This window comes from Panthera leo, chromosome A1, assembly GCF_018350215.1.
Source record: "Panthera leo isolate Ple1 chromosome A1, P.leo_Ple1_pat1.1, whole genome shotgun sequence".
In the NCBI taxonomy this organism is placed as follows: domain Eukaryota; kingdom Metazoa; phylum Chordata; class Mammalia; order Carnivora; family Felidae; genus Panthera; species Panthera leo.
Genome location: NC_056679.1, coordinates 211,711,411 through 211,737,501, shown reverse-complemented (window position 1 = coordinate 211,737,501; position 26,091 = coordinate 211,711,411). Strand labels below are relative to the sequence as shown.

General features: G+C 42.8%; 1 protein-coding gene across 1 annotated transcript in view; it reads right to left on the bottom strand.

The window, feature by feature from the left end:
• ADAMTS12 (ADAM metallopeptidase with thrombospondin type 1 motif 12) overlaps window positions 1-24,300 on the bottom strand; it is a 307,211-nt gene extending 282,911 nt beyond the window's left edge. The window contains exons 1-2 of the mRNA XM_042903184.1: window positions 24,076-24,300; window positions 23,745-23,936 (exon numbers count right to left, since the gene is read on the bottom strand). Coding sequence (XP_042759118.1) covers window positions 23,745-23,936; window positions 24,076-24,300 — 417 coding nt within the window. The remainder of the gene's footprint in view (window positions 1-23,744; window positions 23,937-24,075) is intronic.
• Between the last annotated feature and the right edge of the window lie 1,791 nt (window positions 24,301-26,091).

Here is a 26,091-nt window from a genome sequence, read left to right as displayed (position 1 = left end):
TTTCTCCTCCTTGTTTTTTTCTAATTTAATATTGTATCATGAGAAACCATTCCATAGTATTATATATATTTTAGACAGCCATTTACTATAATAAAGCAGGAGGCTTTCCCATGTGAGAATAAAGCTTCATTAGCCAGACTGTTTGTCCATAGATGCTCCTCTCAGAAAAATCAGAGGCGCAAAGCCTTCCCCCACTAAGCAGCCAGGGGCCATCCCACAAAAGAGTCATCGGTAATGTCCTTCCTATTCTTGACTTGGATGGGAAAGGCAGAAGGGCAGAAAAGAGAAAAGAAAGAGAGGCCAGACAGAGAAGCCCTCAGGACTCCTATAAAGCTAAAAGTTTACCCCCTGGAAAGGGAAAAAGGAGGTGTTACCATTCTCTGGCTGCCATTTTGTATTTGAAATTATCTAGTGTAATTTCACAAATCCTTTCTGTTGGTAGACCACATATGCAGGCCGCTCAAGATGCTGTTGGGCATATGGGCTGACGTTTACTTAGGCATCTCTGGCACTCACTATGACCCTGGGGAAATCACTTAATTTTTCCAGTTCTCAGTTGTATTATCTGTAAATTTTGAGACTAGGATATATAATCTCAAGTGTTCTGTTAAACTCTAACATTGTTTTCTTTTTTAAAACATTGAAATAAAAAAAAAATGAAATCACCAGTTATTTGTGATATTTAGAGTATAAAAAAAAATATCTGGGCTTTGCTCCTTGCAGAGGGCACTTTGCTCTTTGAAACCAAGAGCAGATTTAAATGAAACACACAGCAGGGGCGCCTGGGTGGCTCAGTCGGTTGGAGGGCCAACTTCGGCTCAGGTCATGATCTCACGGTCCGTGGGTTCGAGCACGGGTTCGAGCACTGCGTCGGGCTCTGTGCTGACAGTTCAGAGCCTGGAGCCTGTTTCAGATTCTGTGTCTCCCTCTCTCTGACCCTCCCCCGTTTATGCTCTGTCTCTCTCTGTCTCAAAAATAAACAAACGTTAAAAAAAAATTAAATGAAACACACAGCAGACTGCTAACAACAATCCAGCTGTTACCAGATCAGAATATTGAAGGAACCCCATGGATTGTTTGCTTCTAAGAAAGCTTTATGTGTGGCATGTCCAGGATCTCCTAGAGAAAGACTCTATACAAAGCTTTAAAAATGTGTTGTTTAGTAGATCATGTGTGGCATCTGCACAAGATGTTAAGATAAATACAAAACAGTTAATGGGCTGAGGATATGATTCTGTAGCCAGTAGAACTGAGGCCAGTTTCAGCTAAGAGAGGAAATTTCTGTTTGATTATGGGGTTGGGTTTTTAATTACTAAATGATAAATTTGTATTGCTAAAGTACAAATACAGTTTGGAACATAGACATTAGGAAAATATTATCAGGTGATTATTAACACCAGTAACAACCAGTGATGACAATCTTATAGCTTTACTAGTATCTATTAATCTTTATAATTTAAAATTGTGATTCATGTTCTTTTCACATTTCTTTACCATCAAGTAATATTCGTCCAAAATATTGAAAATGGCTACATACCTTTCCATTTTACAAAGGTACTCCGTTTGAGCATTTCCTTATTGGGCATTTGGTTTGTTTCCAACTTACGTTTTTTGTTATGATGGCCAATGCTTCTGTAAATATCCTGCTAGCTGAATTTTAGAGGGTATACTGGAAATGAAATTCTAGAAATGGAATCTTTAGGTCATAAATCATGCAAATTTTTGTTTTGATCTGTATCAACACACTGCCCTCTGAACACACTTGTGCCACAATCCATCCCAACCAGGAGTATGGGAGTGTGCCCTCTCCCTTACTACAGTCAGTACCCATTAACTTTCAAGTAATTGAAAGCTGATGCGCAATAAATACATTTTACTGAAATTTTTAAATGAAGTAAGAGGGGCATTAGGTGGCACACTGGGTTAAGAATCTGACTCTTGAGGGGCGCCTGGGTGGCTCAGTTGGTTAAGCTTAAGCGTCTGACTTCGGCTTGGGTCATGATCTTGTGGTTTGTGACTTCGAGTCCCACATCGGGCTCTATGCTGACATGTCAGAGCCTGGAGCCTGCTTCGGATCTGTGTCTCCCTCTCTCTGCCCCTCCCCTGCTCATGTTCAGTCTCTCTCTCTCAAAAATAAACAAACATTAAATTAAAAAAAAAAAAAAAGAATCTGACTCTTGATCTCAACTCAGGTCATGATCTCACCGCTCATGAGTTCGAGCCCCAAACTGGGCTCTGTGCTAATAGTGCAGAGCCTGCTTGGGGTTCTGTTTTCTTCTCTGTGCCCATGCCTTGCTTGTGTGATCTCTCTCTCAAAATAAAATTAAAAATTTTTTGAAAGAAAGAAAGACCCATTCCTGCAGCTCAACTACTGTAAGCCATATTTTTATCAAATCCATCAAATTTTGGAATTTTTCTTTTTCTAGCTCTGAACTTGTTCCGCAGATCCTGATAACCCACCTTCACTCCTTCAACCCCTTTCCTGAAGATTCAATAAAATAATAGATCTCTGCCAACCAAGTCATCAATTACTATATTCGGGTTCTTCATTTATAATTGCTGAATTTTCGATTTGCTAAAACTGTTTGCTCTATCCAGACTGAAATAGTAAGACTTGCTATTCCAAGTATATCTGACCAAGATTTAGGAGTCCTCAAGTCATGTTACATTTTGTTTTTACAAGTCTCTCTCTATAATATTGCTTACAACAAATAACTATTATATTTTCCTCCATCTCTGATCCCCTCTGTATTCTTGGAATCTACCCTTATTATCATGGAATATCCCACTTCCACAATTTATTACAGTAATAATTATTATTTACAGTAATAATTATTAATTACAGTAATAATTATTGTAATAATTACAATAATTATTACAGCCTTTCATGGCATGCCTTAAACCTTGATTACTTTCATTTTAATGCCTGGAAAATAAGAAGCCACGTGAGGCTCCATATGGTCTCTAACCCTGCTCTCCAAGCAGGCAAACCTCTTCCTGGGGCATCCAACTGTCTCCCCGAACAGCCAGAACACTGAAGCACTGCTCTGGGAGGCAGATTTAAGTCTCAGCTTTGGTTGTGTGATCAGAATTACTTTTTCTTTGGGCCTCAGTTTCCCTCATCTGAATATGAGGGAATTGGATTATATTCTCTGTAAGACCTCTTTCATCTCTATGGTCTTCTCCAAAAGTTTGTAAGTTCCCAATGAAAAGAGAATTTATAGACATCACTAATTTTTAAATGTCACTGCACCGCAATTAAATTCAATCAAGAAAAATACAAAGCCCTCCTTCAGACTGCCCATGACATTTGTTGTACTATCTATTCTAGCACATCATTATATTCAATTGTGAGCCTTCCTCCCCAAGTAGCAAGCACAATTGCCTTCAGGGGCCAAACTGGTAATATAAGGGAGTGAAGCATGCTAGCTTTTATTCTTCCAAAATTGGCACATGCTTTATTCTCAGACACATGAAAAGTCTTCACTTTCACAAAGAATTATGCTTTCTCCAATTTTCCTGATATATTTAACACCACGGTCTATCTTTTGTTTTCCTCTTTTTTTTAAATATAGTTATTCATGAGAAAAAGAGTGTCACTCAACAATTATAAAACAAAGGTACAAATACAATGATGAATAATGACTGCCCCAACCCAGCCTTAGTGTCAGATGAAACACAGGAAGTGGTGGGGGCTGCAGTGAACTTGATAGGACTCACCTATTCAGGTGAGAGGAAGACGACACCCCCAATGTCTCTGGCCCCACTGGCATGCAGGCCTAATGTTGTAAGATCTTCTTGTTTTTTGAGGAATGGGATCTTCACATTTTTAGTTAGAAACCCCTGACATTTTACTTGCCAGCTTTGGTTTATTTACAGTATTATGCAAAACAAATAAAATATGTCTTTTTGCAGTCAGTTTTGGATCTACCCTGTTGAAAATAATGAGAAGGAACCATCTGATGAGACAAAGGTCTAATTTTGGAATCAAAAAGTGAGGGTGAATGGGGGCAGGAAGAAGAATGAAGAAAAGCAACCTCCAAGGTTTGAAATTATTAAAGATTCCAAAGCATATCATGGTCATGAGCCAACTCACCAGCTGAAGACGGTCCTTCATTCTCAATAATAACAGGTAACAATAACAAGAATGAAGATATATTCAGAACTCCATTCCAGATTCTGGGTTAGGGCTTCATATGGTTCATTTCATTTAAACCTTAAGATCTCACTGCTCCAAGTGTCTCACCCAGGACTCAAAGCCAAGACCATGCTCTTAACCTCTGTGCTCTACCCTATGAAGCCACGGGTCTGAGGAAGGGAGCAAAGCTGAACTGGTCACTTGTAGCAGCCTCATGGAAGTGCTACAGGGCTTCCTTGGAGGAAGTCTCCCTTCTACTACACAAGATCATTTATCAGTTCATCTTAGCAGAGAAGGCTGCCCCCAAGTTGACATCTTGGCAAGTTTCAATGGGGCAATTTAGTCAATAGAAAAATAAAAAATGAATAATAATAATAATATAAACATGCCTGAAAAAGTCGATTCCCCCACTCTAAGTTACTCAGTGTTCATCCAGAGCAGAGGCAGAGCGGGAAAGGGCCCTGCTTGTTGCCTAAGAAGAAGAGCTAGTTAGCAAGCATTTGTTAAACTGAACAAGGTGGCGTAGACTCAAGTGGCTTGAATGCCACGGCGGCCTCCATGAGCAAACCAAAATAGCCTGTAAGCACTTCGAGGTTACGAAATCAAAACCTAAGGACAACCAAACAGCCAACTGGGCTTTAAGCTGTAACCAATCAAATATTTTCCTTTCTTTGCTTCTGCACCTTACCCTGATTCCTGTCAGCCTGGTGCTGTTAACCACTTCTGTTTTGGCACTGCTTGATTTCAATAAATTTTGCTCAAACTCTTCCATAATTTTAATATGCCTCAGTTTACCTTTTAACACTCTGAAGAATGGTTGTCTAGGGACCGGCCATCAGTTCAGGAGTACAAATGAGGAAGAAAGGCTCCATGATGGTATTTGTAGCTGTACCTGCCTACCTGTTCACCAATCCCATTTCCTCTTTCTGGACACACAAGACAACCTCACTTCCTGGCATCCCTTGCTCAATAAAGTTATGCAGTCACAGCTAGGACGACACTTCCTGACCTAGCCCCTAAAATCTCCTAGGAGAACATCAGTTAACATCTTGACAGCTTTCAATAGCTGGGGTGAGTGAGGGACTCCAACACTACAGAGCCACACAATGAAGGAGCTTAAATTCCTGAGTCACCACTGGAACGGGAGCCATTTCTTAGAGGAGAGCCATCCAGAAGAGATGCTGGCCCAGACCTGGCTATAATGTGAATTAGAAACAAAATTTATTATGGTTGGCCTCTAATATTTGGGGATTCTGTGCTAAAATAGCTAACAAGCATATCCTAATAGAGTTCCCAGAAAAACTAGGGTAGTTTCCTCTATGCTTAACCAAGGGTCCACTTTGCACAACCAAGGCTGCCTTTCAAGTCATCAGAGAGCTTATGCTTAAGGAAGTCCCCAGAGACGACCCCCCACGAAATCTGTTGAAAATCTCCTTAGCTGTGGGAAAAGTCAAGTCACCTATTACAATTCCAGAGATGACCTCACGAAATCTGTTGAAAATCTTAGCTGTGGGAAAAGTCAAGTCACCTATTACATACAATTCCAGAGAAGCCCTCTTGGCCTTATGTAATGACAGAGAGTACCTTAAAAAGAACCAGCTGGTGGCCGGGAGTCTAGTGATAGTTATGGATGCACTTCCTCATGGAGGGAAACTGAACTGGACAAACCATTTCACCGGACAGGAGTTTTAACCAGTGGCCAAACTTTCAGCTGACAAACACGGCAAAGAATGTGGGAGAGGCTCCGGCCATGAGAAACATTTACACACCCCGGATCTGTGTTTCAAATGCCACACAAAACCAAAAGGAGTAGTTGTTTTTTTAAAGCATTCAAGTCTCTTAACTCCATAGTCGTATCAACCTGTTTGATCAATATATAGTGCTTTAAAATTTTTATGTGATCACAACTGTTTTGTTTTTGCAAAGAAGGATCAGATGATTCCCAGTGGATAATTCTAAAATGTACAGGTTCTGCTAAGCAAATTATGACTGAGGTAGAAGCAGTAAGTGATTACATGAAGACTCTTTGGAAGTGGGAAAGAAAGCTAGACCAAAATGAAAGCAATCCTTCCCTGTGAGTCTTCCCTTGCCTCTTCCATGGAGAAATCGCAGGCAACATTCTGTCATGCAGGTCCTGGATGACGTAACTTGAAGAGTGAGTCCAAACTATAATCAGGCCTAGAGTACGTGGCTGAGCCAGGTCCCTGCTGCAAACTGGGTTTAGAAAACACCACACTGGAACATATTCTTCCCTTGCCACAGCTGAACAAGTTGGACAAATCATTCGACTCACTCCTCTAACTGCAGATTGGGGCGGGGGGGGCGGGGGGGGTAATTAAAAAAAGCTGCCTCTTAAAAAGAAGGAAGATGAAAATACATGGTATTTTCACCTGTATATTCCTAGATTATTTGTTGGTGATAAGAGTTAGAGACATTTCTATGGGAAGTCAAGAGATAAATTGGTTTTTCTCCTTCTTCTCTTCTAAAAGTTTATATTCAATTTATGCCTCTTGATGAGATCCCACGATAGTGTACTCAGAAAGAAAAAAAAAGAATTTTTTTTCATGAGCCATGGATCTGAAACTTTTTTTTTAATGGCCATCTACTCAGTGGGTACAGAAGATTCACAGCTCACCTAAATCATCTATTTTTTCTTTAATTTTAATGGCAAGACAGTGCTACAGTCCTAGCAATTCTGGAGAAGATGACACACAAAGGTTTGAGCAACAGACCTTTGCTTCTCGATATATACATCCACAGCCATGCACATATAAATACATATATAATTTACGGTCTGTTTGAAAACATATGTCAACTACAAAGAACTGATGGTGACCAGATGGGCAGTAATGGGGGGGGAGGTGGATTACACAGGTGATGGGGCTGAAGGCATGCACTTTTTGCGATGAGCACCTGGTGATGTATGGAAGTGCTGAAATCACCACGATGCACACCTAAAACTAATGTTACGCTGCACGTTAACCAGCTGGAATTTAAAGACAAACTTAAAAAAGTATTTCTGGCGACAATGTGTACCACTACACATTATTACCTGGTTAACTGTATCACAAATGACAAATTAAATTAATAATAATAAGTGTAATGTGTGACTAAAAAGCAAGAACAGTAGTGAATAAAAACAAACAGCCAAGTACCACTCTGGTGGTGAACTGGTAAGAAGCTTCTGCCCAAACCCCGCAGAACCGCAGCCACCCCTGTGTTTAGACAGCAGCGGGCTCTCTGCCAGACATTACAGGGCAACTGGGCTTATTAGCAAAATACCAAATTAGAGTCCATAATAAGCTCCAGTAATGCACCAATTTTAGTTTATGAATAATAAAATGTAATAACCCTGAACAACTCACATAATTAATTGCTGTTAAATACCTCTTAGTCATCCACAAAATTAAGGTCTATGGAACTGTGTACACATCATTCCCCTCATAAAGACCTGGCCCCTTTCTCAACCCATTAGGAGGCCATACAATCCGCATACGTCATTCTGCCCGCAACTGCCGGCATGTCAACGTTTAGCTACTGTTTTACGCTTAGGCTTTTGCGTTGTGGCTTACAAAAATTAGCTTGTGAATTGTTAGGAGCTGTGAAACAGCAGAGAACGGTTAAAAACCAACACTAGATTCTGGCACCGGGTACTGAGAACACTTGGTTTCAAGGAAAAGTCACCCCAATATATAAACATATAAAATAGTTTAAAAAAAGAGCTGCTTGATTGAAGACATGGTGGCGGGCCTGGAAAAACACTACATGACACACACATAACTATGAAGGCATTCTTTAAAACCTGCGGAAAGCGACTGGAAGCAGGAAGTCCAAAGTCTGAATGCTAGAGGACTTTTTCTCTGATTCTCACATGCATTATTATTCTCATCTACTATTCTAGAAAGGCACAAAAGTAATTAATAGCAATAGCTGTTGGGCACCTAAACCCCTGATATCCCTCCTAGAATAAATGAAGATAAACAGATGGTTTCCCAAGTCACTCTGGCTGCATAAAGTCTTTTCCTCACCTCATATTTTTACTCTGTGCATTTTCCAAAGGGACTACTTTGCAAAAAAACGGATAGGCAGATGTTATGCTTGCTTGATAACTCTTGAGAGTGGACTCAGGAGGAAACCTTGACATCTCAGGCAGAATCTTTCTTCTGCACTGTCAGGAGAATGAATTTCTTTTTTTTTTTTCCTTGTTTTTTTTTTTTTTTTTTTGAGAGAAAGAGTTGGGGGGGGGGGGCAGAGAGAGGGAGAGAGAGAGAGAGAGAGAGAGAGAGAGAGAGAATCTCAAGCAGACTCCACACTCAGCAGAGAGCCCAAATCAGGGCTCCAATCCCATGACCACAAGATCAGGACCTGAGCTGATATCAAGAGTTGGATGCTCAACCAGTTGAGCCATCCAAGCACCTCAAGAGGCTGAATTCCTAATGCCAAGGCAGGCAAGCCCTAGCCAAAGATAATGCAGACCAAGGCTGGGCACCAGAATACTAGGAAAAGAGCCCCAAGCTAGAAGGACCTGGAAAATGTAAATGAAAATCTACTCTTCAAAGCCATTAATGAACAACATCAACCCCACCTTGGGGGAATGGACCTGCCATACTTGGCAAGCTGTTGGGAACAGATGAGACAGCCTGACAAAATCAAATCACTCATAAGAACATGTGTTTTTGTGGGGTTTGGAACACTGACTTCAGCTAGATAAGCCTAAGGTGGCTTCCTGCATAGCAAGAATGCACACAGCTCATTATATTCAAGGCAAGATTGGGTTCTTCCTGGTGCATTCTATGATATATTTACTCCCAGAGCAAGTCAAGATTTAAGATGCAGATGAGGTCTTTGCAGGCTAGGAATACTAGATGAAGAAACTATGAAGAAAGAAACACGAAAGCCTTTTCTGGAGGTGAAAGACTCTAAAAGGAATATCTGATCCCCAGGTCAGTGTGGTAGGCACACTTCCAACATGGTCCCAGTCCCTGTTATAATCACAGATTCTCCCAGTTATTCAATGGAATGCTAATCTAGGTGCTGCTGTGAAACAGCGTAATTGAGGTTATTTATGATAATTAAGGTTATCAGAGTGGCCATGATCTAATCACGTGAGCCCTTTAAAAGCAGAGTGTCCTCTGTCTCGTCACTGGAAAGGAAATCAAGAGATTAGAAGCATGAGCATGCTGGCTTGAAGATGGAGGGAGCACATAGGAAGGAATGCAGGTAGCTTCTAAAATCTGGCAGTGTCCCTGGCTTACAACCTGCAAGAGAACAGGGACTTCAGTCCTGCAACCACAGGAAACTCAGCTTAGAGGCAGACTTTTCCCCAGAGCAGCCAGACAAAAACTCAGGCACCTAGCACCTTGATTTCAGCCATGTACTACCCTTGGCAGGGAACCCAGGCACACCCAGGCTGCACCAGATTTCTCACCTGCAGAACTGTGAGCTCAGGAATAGGTGTTGTTGAAAGTCGCGAAGTTTGTGGCAATTTGTTTTAGCAACAGAAAACTAACGCCTCGGCAAATTTCCTTCTATCCTCATTCTTTTCTCATTCCCCTTCACCCACAGTCAAACTGCTGCTGGGGACTAACACATATCCTTGAATTTGTATGTGTCTCAGAAAAATATACATTCTTGTGTGTCTATATTCTAATTTACTTCAATAGTATTGTGCCATGCACACCACGCTATTTTGGGTTTATGTGTTTTGGGTTTTTTTTGGTTTTTGTTTTACTTAGATCTACCCTGTTAGGATCTATCCATTTGCTGTATGTATATCTAAGATTCCCTTCTAATTGCTGCAAGGTATTCCATAGTGTGTACCCACTAATTTTTATTAATGCATTTTTCTAAGTTGGTCTTCACTTCCCTGCCTCTAAAACCAGCACTGTGATAAGCATCTCTCCTGGAAGTTTCCTCATGACCCTAAGAATCCCTCCAGAGTGTACACCCATGAATTGGATGGATAGGTCACAGAATATATGCATACTTAATTTATCCATGTGCTACCAGATCATTCTCTTGAAATAGTCCCAACTAGGCTACTCCCCCAACAGTGAATGGGACCATGTTTTCTAGCTCTTCCAAGATGTGACATTACCAACTTCCTAATCTTTTTCAGTCTCCTGCATATAAAGCATAAGGTGTTGTCTAGTTATTTTGACTTGCATTTCTCTGAATCAATGATTCTGAATGTTGCTTCATGTATTTATTACCCCTTTGGATTTCCCCCTTTGTGAACTGCTAGCTCATGTACTCTGCCAATTTTTCTACTATTTCCCATCTTCTAGATTTGATTTGTTCTACATATTGACTTCTAGAAAGTCCTCCTATCTTTTGGATACCAGACTCTTCTGGTATCACCCAATGCGGTATCTTCCTGTTAACACAGGAATCCTTAATTTTATAACTTCATTCATCAATGTTTTGCTTTACAATTTGTGCTTTACTGGAATCTTTATTAAAAAGTTCTTCTCACCATTAACCCACTAAAATGTTACCCAGTATTATCTTCACTTGACTTCATATTTTTACCTTTCACATTTCAGTCCTTAATCCACGTAGGGCCCAGATTTGTAGGAGACTGTAGTCAGAAAACTGGAGCCAGTTTTCTTAACACCATCTGCTCAACAATCAACACTGCATAGAGGTAAGATGAGAAATGTGGATGTGGACTGGGCTGGGAAGCCAAAGTGATCCCACCATTCTCTGTAGGAGGGCATTAGGTAGTCACTCAAGATGTTGGTCGTGGGAAGAAGTCAAGGGAAGGATCTGCCTCAGTAGATACTGTTCTGAATGTCCTCTTCAGCCCATGTATTTTAAATACTAACCTCTGATTTATCTCCTTTCCAGTTGGGAGGGTGGTAGAGAAAGGGTCATGCTGACAAATACCATGTAAGCCCTGATTACATTAGCAGCTGGGATTAACCACCCTGCTCTGGATATGTTCCATTCCAACACATGGCCATCCCCTCTTAAAATCTTTTTCATCACAAAATTGATAAGGCCCAAAGAAATAAACAAATAGTCCAGTTTGTTAGGCCAATGATGGGAGAAGAAGCCACTAAAAGCACCACACTCCTGAGTTCTGCCTCCCTAAGCTGGCACCCCCTGAATGTAACACGAGGGAAGACTCTTAGGCTTGCAAAAGACTTGGTCCCAGACATCAGGCACCTTGACCTACCTTGTTAGCAAGACCTTCATCAGATCTATCTTTTGTTGTATACTTTAAACTCACTGCTCTTCTTAAAGGTTGGAGGGAAAGTTTTCCATTCCTCTTCTCTTCTCATTCAGCCAGGGCCTTTCTTCCCCACCTCTCCAAAGTAGCCCACAACTAACTTTCTGCTATATTCATTCCCCTCAACTTCTCATTCAGTTTGGAAGTTCAGAAGTCATTTCCCAGGAACTGCATGGAAGGAGGATCTGACCTTTGGCCTATAGAATGCCCTGCCTTCTTTAACTCCCATGAGCCTTAATAATTAATTCCTCCTGGGGCCTCTCTGTTTTCTTGAACTCATTCCCTGGAAACAATTCCCCTATACAGCTGTGAACAGTTCACTGAACTAAGCAACTATGGTCAGTAAGTACAAAGCCTCTCTTAGTATGGGCCCTTTCCAGTCCCTCTCTAATGTCAACCAGCTTTCCTCAATTCTCAAAGAATTCAGTCTCCCTTTACTAAGGAATCCATTTGGCACCAGGGATGGAAAGTCCATACGCCCACAGGGACAGCCAATAGCTTCAAGGCTCCTCAATGGCATTCAGAAAGCCCTCCCCATTACCTTCTCCACTAGCTTGCAAATCTGACTCAGTACAATGTTAGTATCTCGAATTCTGACATGAAGGAAGGTAGGTAAGACATCCCAGAATGGAAGAAGGCTGGGGTCATTGAATATAAATCAAAATCAAAATGAAGACAAGGCAGCCGTTTCTGGCCACCCCGTGGGAATGGGACTTTGATGGATTAGAAGAGAAGAAAGGGTGTAACAAGTTTGGAGTGAAGACCAAGGTTCTATGAGCAAGACAGACCAGAGTGAAATGGCCCAACCAAGGCTCGTGAGAGTCACAGTGCTTGGAGGGCAGAGGGAGGGAGTTACACAAAGGAGTGGGTAGAAAAGGGGCTAGGACAACTGGAGAAAAATGTGATCTATTTCACAATTTAGCATAAGGTCAAACCCAACTACACAATTATAATCATACTGTTGGCACTTGCTGACTCGATGCCTCTGATTCCTGATTTAAGTCCATTTTCAAAATGATTTACATTGTGTCTATGCTACAGACTGTTACCTTATGAAGTATATCCACACACACACACACACACACACACACACACACACACACACACACACACACAACTCAGATAGGACACACCCAGTAGCAGAGAGGAAACTAATTGTAGTCATAGGAAAAGAACAGATAACATTTACTACATTACAGTCACTCTGTTAGCACACAACATATGAACTCACTGAGTCCTGTAAAGTCGCTGTTATTTATATCCCTATATATTGAGGCATAGAGTAATTGAATATCTTGTTCAAGATCATACAAGGAGAAGGGGACAGAACTGGGATTCCAATTCATGCATTCTGGCCCCGGAATCCATCACTAAAACCACTCCACCACCCTGTCTCCTAAATAATGGTAACTTATCTGCCCAACAAAAGTAAACAATGACCTTAAGTGGAGCTTTCCTATGAACGATTCCCCCCTAATTAGCCCAAACAGTAGTACAGCAGCTAAAAGCAAATATTTTGCTTTGACACTGCATTTTAAATGACTAATTGGAAGAGGCACATCATTGGTCCCAATATAAGGGCCCTGGTTCTGCCTTCTGGTTGGTCGTCAGCCTAGATAAGTTCTCACTCTTCAAACCACATGGGAGACAGCACTCTGAAGCCAAGAGCTTGCCTCCATCCCATTTACTATGCTGCTTAATTAATAACAGAACAACAGATGCAAATTAAGCTTGCCCTTTCATTATCTCCTTTTTATTCTGGCTACTTTTCACAATTACTATCCCATCTGCCTTCCTAGGAAATGAAATATATTGCCGTGACAAATGATTATCTCCCCAAGATTAAAAGTCCAGGTGACAGAGACAGTAATGAAAGCCTTGCCCCACAGCTAAGGCCAATGCAGGGCCTCTCAGGTATCCCCTGACACCCAGGGTGAGTCCTTCCAAGAATGATAAAACAAGAGGTACTCCCCATTAAGAGACAGGGGTTCACAGGATCCCTGAAGGGTAGCTGGTAGCAAGCATAGTTCTTTCCCTTCTGAAGAACGTACCACTTTCCAAGGTTTCAGATTCATAGTTCAGGTGATCACAAAGACTGCCATTTGTGACTTTTGCTGAAATTATCTGGAAAGGTTCAAACAAAAGAGGGAGGAACAGTGTCTGGAGTCTGCTTTCTAAAGGTAAAATCTTGGATTCTATGGGTTGAAGTAATTAAATAGTAAATGAGACCTCTATTCATTTGTGAGTTGTGTGCCCCGACTCACTGTGGAGCTTCAACAAAATCTAGAAACTTACCATCCCTCAGTTTCCTCATTTGCACAATATGACAGGATCCTACCTAACCATGCGCTTTGCAAAGAGAGTGACCCACTAACATACATTTTGCGATGCAAGAAAAATAAACCTTTTGGCATGGGCACTGTACGCCTATTTAAAATTATATTATTCATTCATCAGTCCATAAACACTTGGATGGTGAATAAAGAAGATATGATATATATATAAATACACACATATACATACATACATACATACATACATACACACAATGGAATATTACTCAGCCATCAAAAAGAATGAAATCTTGCCATTTGCAATCGCATGGATGGAGCTAGAGTGTATTATACTAAGCAAAATAAGTCAGTCAGAGAAAGACAAAATGCCATATGATTTCAGTCATACGTGGAATTTAAAAAATAAAACAGATGAGCATGGGGAAGGGGAAAAAAAGGAGAGAGAAAAGCAAACCATAAGAGACCTTAACTCTAGAGAACAAACTGAGGGTTGCTGGAGGGGAGGTGGGGGGGATGGGTTAAATGGGTGATGGGCATTAAGGAGGGCACTTGGGATAAGCACTGGGTGCTATAAGTGATGAATCACTAAATTGTACACCTGAAACCAAGTTTACCATATATGCTAACTAATTAGAATTTAAATAAAAACTTGAAAGAAAAAAAGAAAAGAGAAGAAAAAAGAAAAGAAAAAGAAAACAATAGGAAAGCCAAAAATAATCAGTGTAGTTGGAATCTTTTCAAACACAAAATATAACCTTGTCTTGCTTAAATGAAGTTCCATTCAACTGCTGTGCAGGCAAACGCGTTAGACACTAAAAGTCCTACAACACACATAACATGTACAGTTTCTATCACTGGTCATGACACTGGCTCAGAAAGAAAATTTCCACTGAGCACTGGAGGGGTGCTCGTGTATTCCTTTGGTATAGTTTGATTTGGGGACAATGACACATTTGAAATGAAGATGTACAAAAGAGCTGGATTCCCCCTCCTTTAAATAGAAGCCCTCACTTTGCCTCCATTTTTATCAACATAAATATAAGGCTCCTCCTTCTGTCTCTCACACACGCACCAGAGACAACCACAGAAGACAGACACCAAACGGAAAAACTGGCCTGACATCAAAAAGTTAAAAGAAGTACAAACTTCCAGTTATACCAGGAAATACGGAAGTCCTAGGTACAACTAGGAATCTATAGTTAATAATACTGTATTGTAGGGGCACCTGGGTGGCTCAGTCGGTTAAGCGTCCAAATTTCGGCTCAGGTCATGATCTCATGGTTCATAGGTTTGAGCCCTGTGTTGGGCTCTGTGCTGACAGCTCAGAGTCTGGAGCCTGCTTCGGATTCTGTGTGTCTCTCTCTGCCCCTCCCCTGCTCGCTTTCTGTCTCTCTCTCTCCAAAATAAATACAACACTAAAAAAATTAAAAAACTAATAATAATACTGTATTGTGTATTTGGAAGTCGCTGATAGAATAGATCTTAAGAGTTCGAGAAAAAAAAAAAAGAAAAATTGGTATCTATGTGTGGTGATGGATGTTAACTAGATTTCTTGTGGTGATCGTTTTGCAATATATACAAATATCAAATCATTATGCTTTATACCTGAAAGTAATGTAATGTTATATGTAAATTGTATCTCAATTTTTTTAAGATAAAAAAAGGGCCATTTTCTTTTTTCTCCATCTTTTGGTGAACCTCTTCATCTTCCTTTTTTAAAAATTTAATCAATAGAGTCCTCTTATTTTTTTTACTAATAATTTTTTTCATTTTATTTTCATTTTTTTTCATCATGATAAATGTACTCTTTAATCCCCATCTCCTATTTCCCCAATCCTCCTGCCCGCCTCCCCTCTGGTAACCATAAGTTTGTCCTCTAGAGTTAAGAATCTGTTTCTTGGTGTGTGTGTGTGTGTGTGTGTGTGTGTGTGTGTGTGTCTTTTTTTTCCTTTGTTCATTCGTTTTGTTTCCCAAATTCCACATATGAGTTAAATCATATGGTATCAGATGTTCTGCTTAGCATAATGCTTTCTAGCTCCCTCCATGTCGTTGCAAATGACAAGACTTTGTTCTTTTTGATGGCTGAGTAATATTCCACTGTGTATATATTCCACCTCTTCTTTATCTACTCATCAGTCAATAGATACCTGGGCCAACTCCCAGTTTGGCTATTATAAATGGAACCCTCTTACTAGGACAGATTCTAGGAACACACTGGCTTCTCTCTAAACCTAGATCTCTCAAGAGCACAACAGCTATGAATAAAAGTAAAAGATGTGAGTCACTACCCTCATAATTTTACAAAAGCACACACAAGTTAGCATGAGATGATGAGCATGAATAGCTAGATGGGGGCATGATGAGGAGAAGAGAAAAGAAAATTTCTGTTCACAAAATCTTTGTTCCAGTAAGTTCCAAGTATGCCTCAGGCCACAAAGCAGCACTTGCTTTTCTTAGTCTGTAAGCTGCTACATAAATTGGCTTCTTTGGACTTCAGCTTAATATAGGTGGTGGGACAAGGGATGAATTTCATTTTTCTATTTGTAATTTTTGTGAATGTTTCAAATATTCTACAATAAGATGTGTTACTTTTATATTTAGAAAAATAATAAAGGTTATTTTTAAAACAAGTTCTTAGCATTCTTAAGAAACACAGAAAGGCTTTCCTGCAAAGCTGCATACTTCACAGCGAGCTAACTGCCAGGTATGTGTCAGGGAATGACTTACTTCTCACTCAGGAACCCTTGGCCGTCTATAAACTTTTGGCTTACATTCCAGGAGGCCGGGGCCCTGCCCTTCTCCATAAAACTTCACGGGAGGAGTCAGAAGGGAGAAGCCCATCTGCCAAAGTCAGATCAACCCCTGTTAACTACCCCTTCACACACAAAGATTTCACCCAAGTTCCCTGGGCAGATAGGAATTTAGGACAAATGTCACCAGTTCCCTGGAGGATTAGGACACTCTGTTCCGACCGTGCATACACTCATGCTACTGTTGGCCAAGAACAGCAGCTTGCTTGAAATGCTTGCTTGAACATACATAGTTAGGTCACAAGTAAAAGGCTAAAGTCTTACTGATTCACAGGAAGCCTGGCGATTCCAACTCCCCTAACATCCATGGGAGCAGTGAAGTCCCAAGTGGCCCCTGGGAGGAAGGGGGCAACCAAGAAAAACGCAGAGAAATCATCTGTCCTGTGACAACACCTGCCGCAGAACTAGCAATGGAACACAAGTACCAGTCACCGTCTCTTCAGCACATTCCATAACCCGTGAGTGGCGCTAAGCGCTTCTCAAATGCTGTCCCTTTAATTCTCAGGACGACCTATGAAGTCTGCTGTGTTTCTCTCAAATGAGGAGACAAAGAGAAGTTATTTGTCCAAGGCTGCAGTTTGTAACTGGCTGAGCCAGGACTGGAGCCCAAGCCTGTCTCCAGAGCCCCCATTCACAAGGACTCAGCACCATAAACTCCACACAGGCAGGGTCACGTCTAGTCTACCATATCCCCAGTGGCGTCTACAATAAGGATTCACTGAATAAGGAAAGACGACCACACAGCCTGCCCCCCAAATTAGGTGCATTCACAGAGAACCACCATTGCCAGGTAAGGCCTTGTCAAGCATTACCCTCAGTCCTTATGCTAACTTCGCAAAACCAATACTACTTACTTACTTACTTACTTACTTACTTACTTATTTATTTAAATCAAAGTTAGTTAACATACAGTGTAGGATTGGTTTCAGGAGTAGAACCCAGCGATTCATCGATTCATCAGTTACATGTAACACCCAGCACTCATCGCAACAAGTGCCCTCCTTAATGCCCATCATCCACTTTGCCCATCCCTGCCCCTCCCCACCTCCCCTCCAGCAACCCTCGGTTTGTTCTCTGTATTTAAGAATCTCTTACGGTTTGCCTCCCTCTCTCCAAAACTGGTACTATTATCCCCATTTTAGAGTTGCGAGAGCTGGGTCTTAAAGAAATCAGATTATGTACGACATTGTCAGGATTAGAAAATACAGAGCAATGTAAGATTTTCCCTGCCTGCAAAGAATTTATCATCAAATTAAGCGTGGCATCCATCCATTATCCATCTATCTCGGCAGTTTATGCAGAGACCCAAATGAGAGACACGTGTGGCAGAAGCTCAGTACATGCATAAACATTCCCGGTTTTGTTTATGTGTTCTTGAGGTTTACCCCCTCAGTACATTTAAATTATCACAAAGCACTCTCCCAAATGCGAAAGCCAAATGAATGTGAACGCAGAATCCTGAAACCATGCCACTATGCCTGCTGTGGTCTGGGTCAGGGGAGAAGGGTGTTCACCAGCCGCAAGAAGACTTCGCTGGCCTACAGGAGTGGGCGGGGCCAATCTGGACCGGCTTGAAAGCAGCCAGGCAGCCCCTCCACCCCTAGAAAACGTCCCTCCTCTAAACCCTGACATTCTCCAATGGGTGATTCACTCTCTGTGTTGGTGCCAGCCCTCTCCAAAAATCCTCTTTAATATGCAAATACCCAGACAGGAGTGGCACATTACATTTCTAGGAGAAGATAAAAACCAGTTGGACAACACAGGAGGCTAAAAACAACTCCATTCAATAACCTTTACTTAATACTCACTAGATATTAAGGATAGAACAGGCAATAAGAGTGAACAAGACAAGGAATCCCCTGCTCTTGGGCAAACTTCCATTCTGCGGGAGGAAGATAATGTGGGTCTAAGGCAACCACAAAAAAAGCACAAATTATAGAAAGCGCTGGGGAGAGGGCCGCCTGGGTGGCTCAGCTGGCTGAGCATCTGACTCTTGATTTCAGCTCAGGTCATGATCTCACAGTTCGTGAGACTGAGCTTCATGTCAGGCTCTGTGCTGACAGTGCAGAGCCTGCTTGGGATTCTCTCTCTTTCTCTCTCTGTCTCTCAAAATAAATAAATAAACTTAAAAAAAAAAAAAAAGAAAACACTGGGAAAGAGAAAAATGCGGAAACTTTGGAATGGAAGATAATAAAGTGGGCAGACACTGATTGGAGAGGTTGGCTGACTCTCAGAGGCTGTGAAAAGTTAGCAAAGAACTGAAGGAACAGAAGGAGCCACATGCAGGTAAAGAATGTTCTGGCCAAAGACAACAGCACTTGCACGGGTGGGAAAGAGCTTGAGGCATCCAAAAACATCAAAAGCAGGCAAGGGTAGCTATGTCTTGAGGACCACAAGTAGACTGGGAGGACCAGAGCCTGCAAAGAGAGGTCACGCCCAGCCTCTCCAACAGTGTGGGTTTTAGCCTAAGAGCTGGATGGGCCTATGTGCTCCAGACCAGACCCAACTTATGTTCTTCAACAGTGACTCTAACTGTTCTGTGTAGAATGAATCATATAGCAGCAAGAAAAACAGGAATGAGACCACGTAAGAGATGGGGGACCTGAACTACAGTGGGCATGGAGCAAAGACAAGGGCTTGATCTCTACTTTGGAGATAGAATCAACACGACTGTGGATAGACCTAGATGTGGTGGTGAGCACAAGGAGGGAAGATGACATTCTCTGGAATTAGGACAAATATGTATTATAAGAAGGTCATCAGAAGAGCTCTGCTCAAGACACCCACATGAACAAACAAATTTCTCTGATGATGGTCCAAGTCGGGTCCACCAGGAAATTCTTGAAAAGTATCCATTTCTTGTAGAAACCTGACCCTGTATGGTAGGGAATGCCTTTGTTTCCAGCTGAATGGGATGCCTGGCTTAGGTAGAGCTCTTCTGTTACCTTCCCAGCATCTGCTGTGGCTTTCCTGCTTGGTACTTCTTGGAGAGTACGATTATTCTGTGTAAGAAAGCTTGAAAGAATGTGTGGAACATGATAATAATGCAACCCAGGAGACAGGTCAATGGCAGTGAATATCTGGATTCAGTAACAGCGTTACTCAGTAAACACTTCCTACAATGAGAACACTGCTGAGAATTAATTATTGAAGAAACCTCACTTGTAACTTTTTACCAGGGAAACAAATTTCCTATTGAGGAGGGCCTGCCTTTGGGAAAACTTACTTTCAAGAAATTTAAGAGCACCTGGGTGGCTCAGTCAGTTGGGCATCCAATTTTGGCTCAGGTCATGATCTCACAGCTCGTGATTTTGAGCCCCACATCAGGCTCTGTGCTGACAGCTCAGAGCCTGAAGCCTGTTTTCTTTGGATGCTGTGTCTCCCTCTCTCTCTGCCTCTCCCAGGCTCACGCTCTGTCTCTCTCTCAAAAATAAATAAACATTAAAAAAAAATTTTCAAAAGAAAACTTACTTTTAAGAAATTTAAAAGTTGTATACAAGACAGAGTACAATATGCAAACTATAATTTACTATGAATATTAAAACATCACAGTAAAATTAGATCAGTATTTGTGGTTAAGCTTAATGTCTCTCTCATTTTTTTAAAGTAAGAACCATCGTCAGGAAACACACTGCATTTTAATTAATCTCTATAACATTACCACAGAAAAACTTCCATAGAAATTCCCCCAATGCCTCATGTGGACTCACATGGGTGTCTAGACTTCTAGGATGAGCAAGACTATACAAATTTAGAAAATATACAGCAACAGGGTCATCTTTCAAAGTTTAAAGAACTAAGGATGTTCCATCAAAAGAACCATGTCAAAAAAAAAAAGAAGAACTATGTCAATTACAGTTTCTTAGATTCCCCAACAGCCAAACTCATTGGAGTCAAAGTATATAAAAAAAAAAGCTTAAAAATTGAAAATGATAGTATTTAAAAAAAGAAAGAAAGAAAATGATAGTATTAGAGGAGAAGGCGAGAAAAGAAAAGGGAAGCTAAATGCAGACCAAGAGAATTATAGGACATAAAAGTATTGGAGAGACAGGAGTAGGAGGGGTGAGGCAAGACGCAGAAAGAAAGAGCATGGGAAAGATGGAGAGAGAAAAGGATGGGGGAGGGGATGAAAAGCCAGAGTATAGGAAGGAGAAAGCAGAAAGAGCTCACCACAGAATAAGGTTGGTCATTTCCTAAGAGAAAATGTGTCCCTAAGCTAGACAATTAACTAAAACACTTGGAACTGATAGTTACAGTAACTTCCTCTTCTGACTGAAAAACAACTGGTCTCAGAATGTCCCAACTCTAAATTAATCTGAAGTGCTCTTTCAACTCTGAGTACAACCTCCCTGGATGGCAGGTCTCTCATCTATAAAGTGAAGCTCCTAAAACAGGCCTTTTCAAACTCGACTCTTCTGTGACTTTTTTAAAAAATATTTTAATATTTAATTTATTTTTCAGAGAGAGAGAGAGAGAGAGATTACATGTGGGGGAGGGGCAGAGAGGGGGACACAGAATCTGAAGCAGGCTCCAGGCTCTGAGCTGTCAGCACAGAGCCCGACGTGGGGCTCAAACTCATGAACTGTGACATCATGACCTGAGCCGAAGTCCGGTGCGGAACCGACTGAGCCACCCAGGCACCCCGACTGTTCTGTGATTTATTTATTTTTTATTTATTTTTTAATTTTTTTTACATTTGCTTATTTTTCATAGAGAGAGACAGAGCACAAGTTGGGGAGGGGCAGAGAGAGAAGGAGACACAGAATCCGAAGCAGGCTTCAGGCTCTGAAGCTGTCAGCACAAAGTCCAATGTGAGGCTCAAACTCATGAACTGTGAGATCACGACCCAAGCCGAAGTCGGACACTTAACCAACTGACCCACCAAGGTCAGACCCTCTTCTGTGATTTTTTTAAAGGGCAGAACAATGCTGAAATTAAGACCACAGAACAGGAAGTAAGCTTCTTCAATTTCTTCTCCACTTGGCCCTTTAGAAAGTCACTTAACTTTGTGTGCCTCAGTTTCCTTGCCTATGAATGGGAAGAGATGATACCTATCTTGTAGGGTTCTAGTAAAGATTAAGTCAGAACAGAGCCTGGGAATATAAGTGTGAGCTATTTATTAGCCGAGATCTTTTATCCCAAATTTGAAGTATCCTTTATAGGCTAATCCATATGGAAGTGTTCGTGGACTAACCACAAATTACGCCACAATTTTGCTGCATGCTACTTAGACATACAATTACACTAATTGATATGTGCTCTTCCCAAGTCTACACATAATTCAGTCACACTGAGGCAAGGTGCTTTCCTTTCTTTAGAGGATCCCAAGTCACTTCCTTTCCCAGCCTGATGTGTGGTCAGCCCCCTCCACGCTCCAACCCTGGGAGAGAACAAGAGAATGGAGGTCTGTGGTCCATGCCAAGGGAAGGAGGCTGAATGGGGGGGGGGGGGGCGGGGGCGGGGTCCTTGCTTGGTTCCCACTAAGGTCAAGCTTCTTATCTTTTTACTTCTTTGACCATCTATCTGGCCACTGCAAAACTCCTTCTGTGCTCCCTATCTCTAACATCTTGCTCACTCTAAAAGGTTATATGGAGTTCTTTACTGAAACACAAGCAATGAAAACATAATAACTTAGCCCTGCTTCCCTGCTTTTGTCCATCCTATCATTTATGGTTCACTATAAATAATCTACAGTATTTAGCTTGGTAGTTTCACGAAATAGAAAGAAGAAAATTCTCCTGTGTTTTCATTACTAGCTAAGGGGTAAAAGACACTGCAAAATGGAGATAGCTTTGGAGTTAAAGAGTTCAAAGCTATTTCCTAAATGTATTTTGATGAAAAGATGAATTTTTCTAAGCAAACCCCTAATTCCCCATTCACTGACATCCCTTGACAAGGCCTAAGTGGGCTCCACTTGTAGAAAGATGCCAAACCTCAATGAAGGGATAAATGCCCTAGAAGGATGTTTGCTTACTTGTTTTTTCTCTAAGGCTTTACAAAAGCAACATGATCCAGATCCAGCACTCAAAAGATTAGCATGACCTATTTTATTCCTGTCATTTCTTCATCTCCTTCTTTCTAAGAGCTTAAGTAAAAACAATAGTGCTTGGGCTCCAGGGTCCCACTGTCTTGCCTTCAAATCCTTCTCCCCCTCACTAGCTGTGAACTAGGCAGACTTCTTACTCCCTTCCTTGCCTCAGTTTCTTCACCCCACCCTTAAAATGACCATGGTTAATATGGCATTTTAAGAGCTCAGGACCAGGAACCCAACATAATAGCCTGGGTTTAATCACGGTTCAGTTGCTTACCAGATGCAGAAACTTGAGCAACTTACTTAACTTCCCTGTGCCTCTGTTTCTTCTTCTGAAGAGTGCAGGTCATAACAGTACCATGGAATTAAAAAGTAAAGCACCTATTACAGGGTCTGGCACTCACAAGTGAAAGTTCGATTTAGTAATAACGTGGTGGCAGTACCAGTACCAGCTCCCTTCCCAAGGCCCCAAGAGTGCAGCAAGCTTACTACAGCCCTAGTCCTCCGTCACTTGAGACCCTGGATCCTCAAGGCAACCAGCAGGGGTAGGAATGATCTTCAGCTTGCAGACTCAGCCTCTGTTCAGTTTTTGATCTAGCCAGTGTATCAGCCTCAGGCTCCCAGCTACCAAAGCCCAAGGTCTAATGCAGAGGTTCACGAGGCTAGAACCTTCCACGTCTGCTAAGCTGAGCTTCCTCCATACCCAGTCCTGTCCTGTGCACCCGGTCTTTGTGGCTGACCTTTAGCACAGTCTCTTGGCTCATCCACCAGCATTGGATTTTCACCCTGAACTCCAGAGTACTCAGCCAGGGGATGATAGCCACGGCCCTTACCAGTTTTGTCCAGGGTTCAGAGGCTCCAAACACCGCTAGAGCTGCCTTCACTTCCTATGCCCCAACCTGGCACTTCTCTGCATCTCCAGCCACCTTCACTTCCATCCTCCTTGTATCAGCAAAAGGGATCCAGTCCCAAACCCATATTCCGAAAACCCTCTGCCTGCTCCTGGACATCCTGGAGTCCAAGCTTCACCCCGTGATCACTCGCCTGTATAAAGCCTATGAGGAGCACCTGCCAGCCAGCCAACCAACTAGCCTCGTGGGCACCATGCTGGCCTGCGGCCCATCCCACCGCCAGGAGCGCAAGCGCGCCCACCGGCAGTATATCTACCGGGCTGGAGCTGAACGCGGAGGAGGTGTAACACTTTCCTAAGCTGCCCACCCGCCAGCCCCTCACCTACCAGCCCAAGCAGCTCATCGCCCTGGAGATCCAAGTGGAGGAGACGTGGTGGTGAGAGGCCTTGGCCAGGGCTGGGGACGACCCCCAGCTGGACACGTGTTTTTCCCCCCGGGGGTCGAGGATCCGCTGGGGAGCGTTGGGGAGCAAGGGGCCCAGCCACGGGCTTGGCGCCTGGCGAAGCCACCAGCAGTGACTAGAGCGCCTCCTGAAGAGAGCGGCCCGAGGAGCAGCCCGAGAGGGATTGCTTCCGTCTCGTGGTGTCAGCAAAGCAGCGGCCGCAAGCGCAGAGGACGCGGACCTTGGGACGGACGCGGCGGAGCAGTTGCACTGACACTCCTGTGGGCAGCAGAAACGTCTGGCTCGGCTTCAAGGACGGGCCTCCAACACCGCGGAGCGCAGCCTGTCATCAGGGACCTGCGGTAGCCCGAGCCCATGCCAAACACCCCGAAACCGCGCCGAACGCCAGGATGCCCCGGTTCCACACCGGATGCCCCCATCCACGCCACACACCACACATCCCGGAACCACGCCAGACGCCTCTCAGCCACACCGAACATCCTAGAACCACCCCGGAACCACGCTGGAAGGCCCGGAACATACCAGATGCCCCCGGTGTCCGTGTAGAGTCAATTCCAATGTAGTCAATTCTTTTTGAAGAAAAGAAAAATTACAGGTCAATGAATAAGTAAAAACACTATAATAAATAAGTATGAGCTGACTTTTTCTTTTTGGAAGTTGGGGGAGAGACGGGAGGAGCCATGGGGAACCAGAGGTTAATTAACCCTACAGAGAAAGGATCCACAGGGGACGACCCTGAGTCACATCAGATGCCTGGCATCCACGCCCGATGCCCTGGAGCTGTAACCTCTTTTTAAAACTGGTATCGGGGCGCCTGGGTGGCTCAGTCGGTTAAGCGTCCGACTTCGGCTCAGGTCACGATCTCGCGGTATGCGAGTTCGAGCCCCGCGTCGGGCTCTGTGCTGACAGCTCAGAGCCTGGAGCCTGTTTCAGATTCTGTGTCTCCCTCTCTCTCTGCCCCTCCCCCATTCATGCTCTGTCTCTCTCTGTCTCAAAAATAAATAAACGTTAAAAAAAAAAAATTTTTTTTTTTAAACTGGGATCGTGTTCTGACAGAGCCGAAGAATGGAACCCCAGAACAAGTTTAAGGGCAGCACAGGCACCAAGTTTATTAGGGAGAGAATGAAAAGAAAAAGACTGCCGCTACCTGGAGGGGCGCCTTAAGGAGGAGCCCCCTAAGGCGTCTGAGAAGGAAGCCTCTAGCCCTTACAGTGGTGGGACCTTTTGAGGGGGAGTAAGTAACTGTGCAGCTGCTGAACCACGATATGGTCCGGGTGGGTTGTTCCAGGGAGTGGGTGTTGAAGAAGGTCCAGTACTTTCTGCTCCCTTGTTCACAAGGGGCCTCTTATCCCTGCCTGCCCAAGGTCAGTCTGTCTCCTGTCTCAGAGCCACACTAGAAGTCCCAGAACCAGGCCAGAAGCTGTGGGATCCATGCCGAACACCCCAGACTCACGGAGTGCACTCTGGGGTTCATGCCCGAGGCCCCAGATACACACCAAGACCCCTGATCCACATCCAGTACTCCGCATCTGCACCAGACAGCCCGGGGCTCACACTGAACTCCACGGCCTTGCTTTCTCTCCGCGAAAAAATGTACAAAAGTACAGACACCTTTGAAAAATATTTAGCAAAGTCACACCTTAAAAAAAGTCCTATGCAAGGCAAAGTCTTCTCACTGTGCCCTGGGACTTGGACACTCTTACTTACTTCCTCCTGACCCTTGTTTGAACAACTATCCTTTCTCTGTAGGGTGAACCTCTGCTTCCCCATGGCTCCTCCCGTCTCTCCCCCAACTTCCAAAAAGAAAAGTCAGCTCATACTTATGTACTATAGTGTTTTTACTTATTCACTGACATGTAATTTTGCTTTTCTTCAAAAAGAATTGACTACATTTGGAACTTTTTTCTATCTCCATACTTTTCGGCATAGTACACTGTGGTTTCTGCCCGCCCCACACCACGGTTCATTGTGCTTGCCGTGACATTGTAGACCCTGACACATCTTCATGTTTCTCTTCTACCCTCCCCTCTGACTCCATGATCTTGAACACCTGTATACCTGAATAAACGGTGTTAACAACACCCATGCATCAGATAAGACTCTGCTTAACTATGCCTCATCAATGCCTTCTCAATCCCCAGAACACAATGATTATGATTTTACTTTGTTGGGATATCTATGTATAGAAGTACAACAGGTAATTGGAAATGTTCACCTGTGACTTAACAAGAGAGAAAAAAATATTTGGTAATCCTATGCGCAGAAGTGAA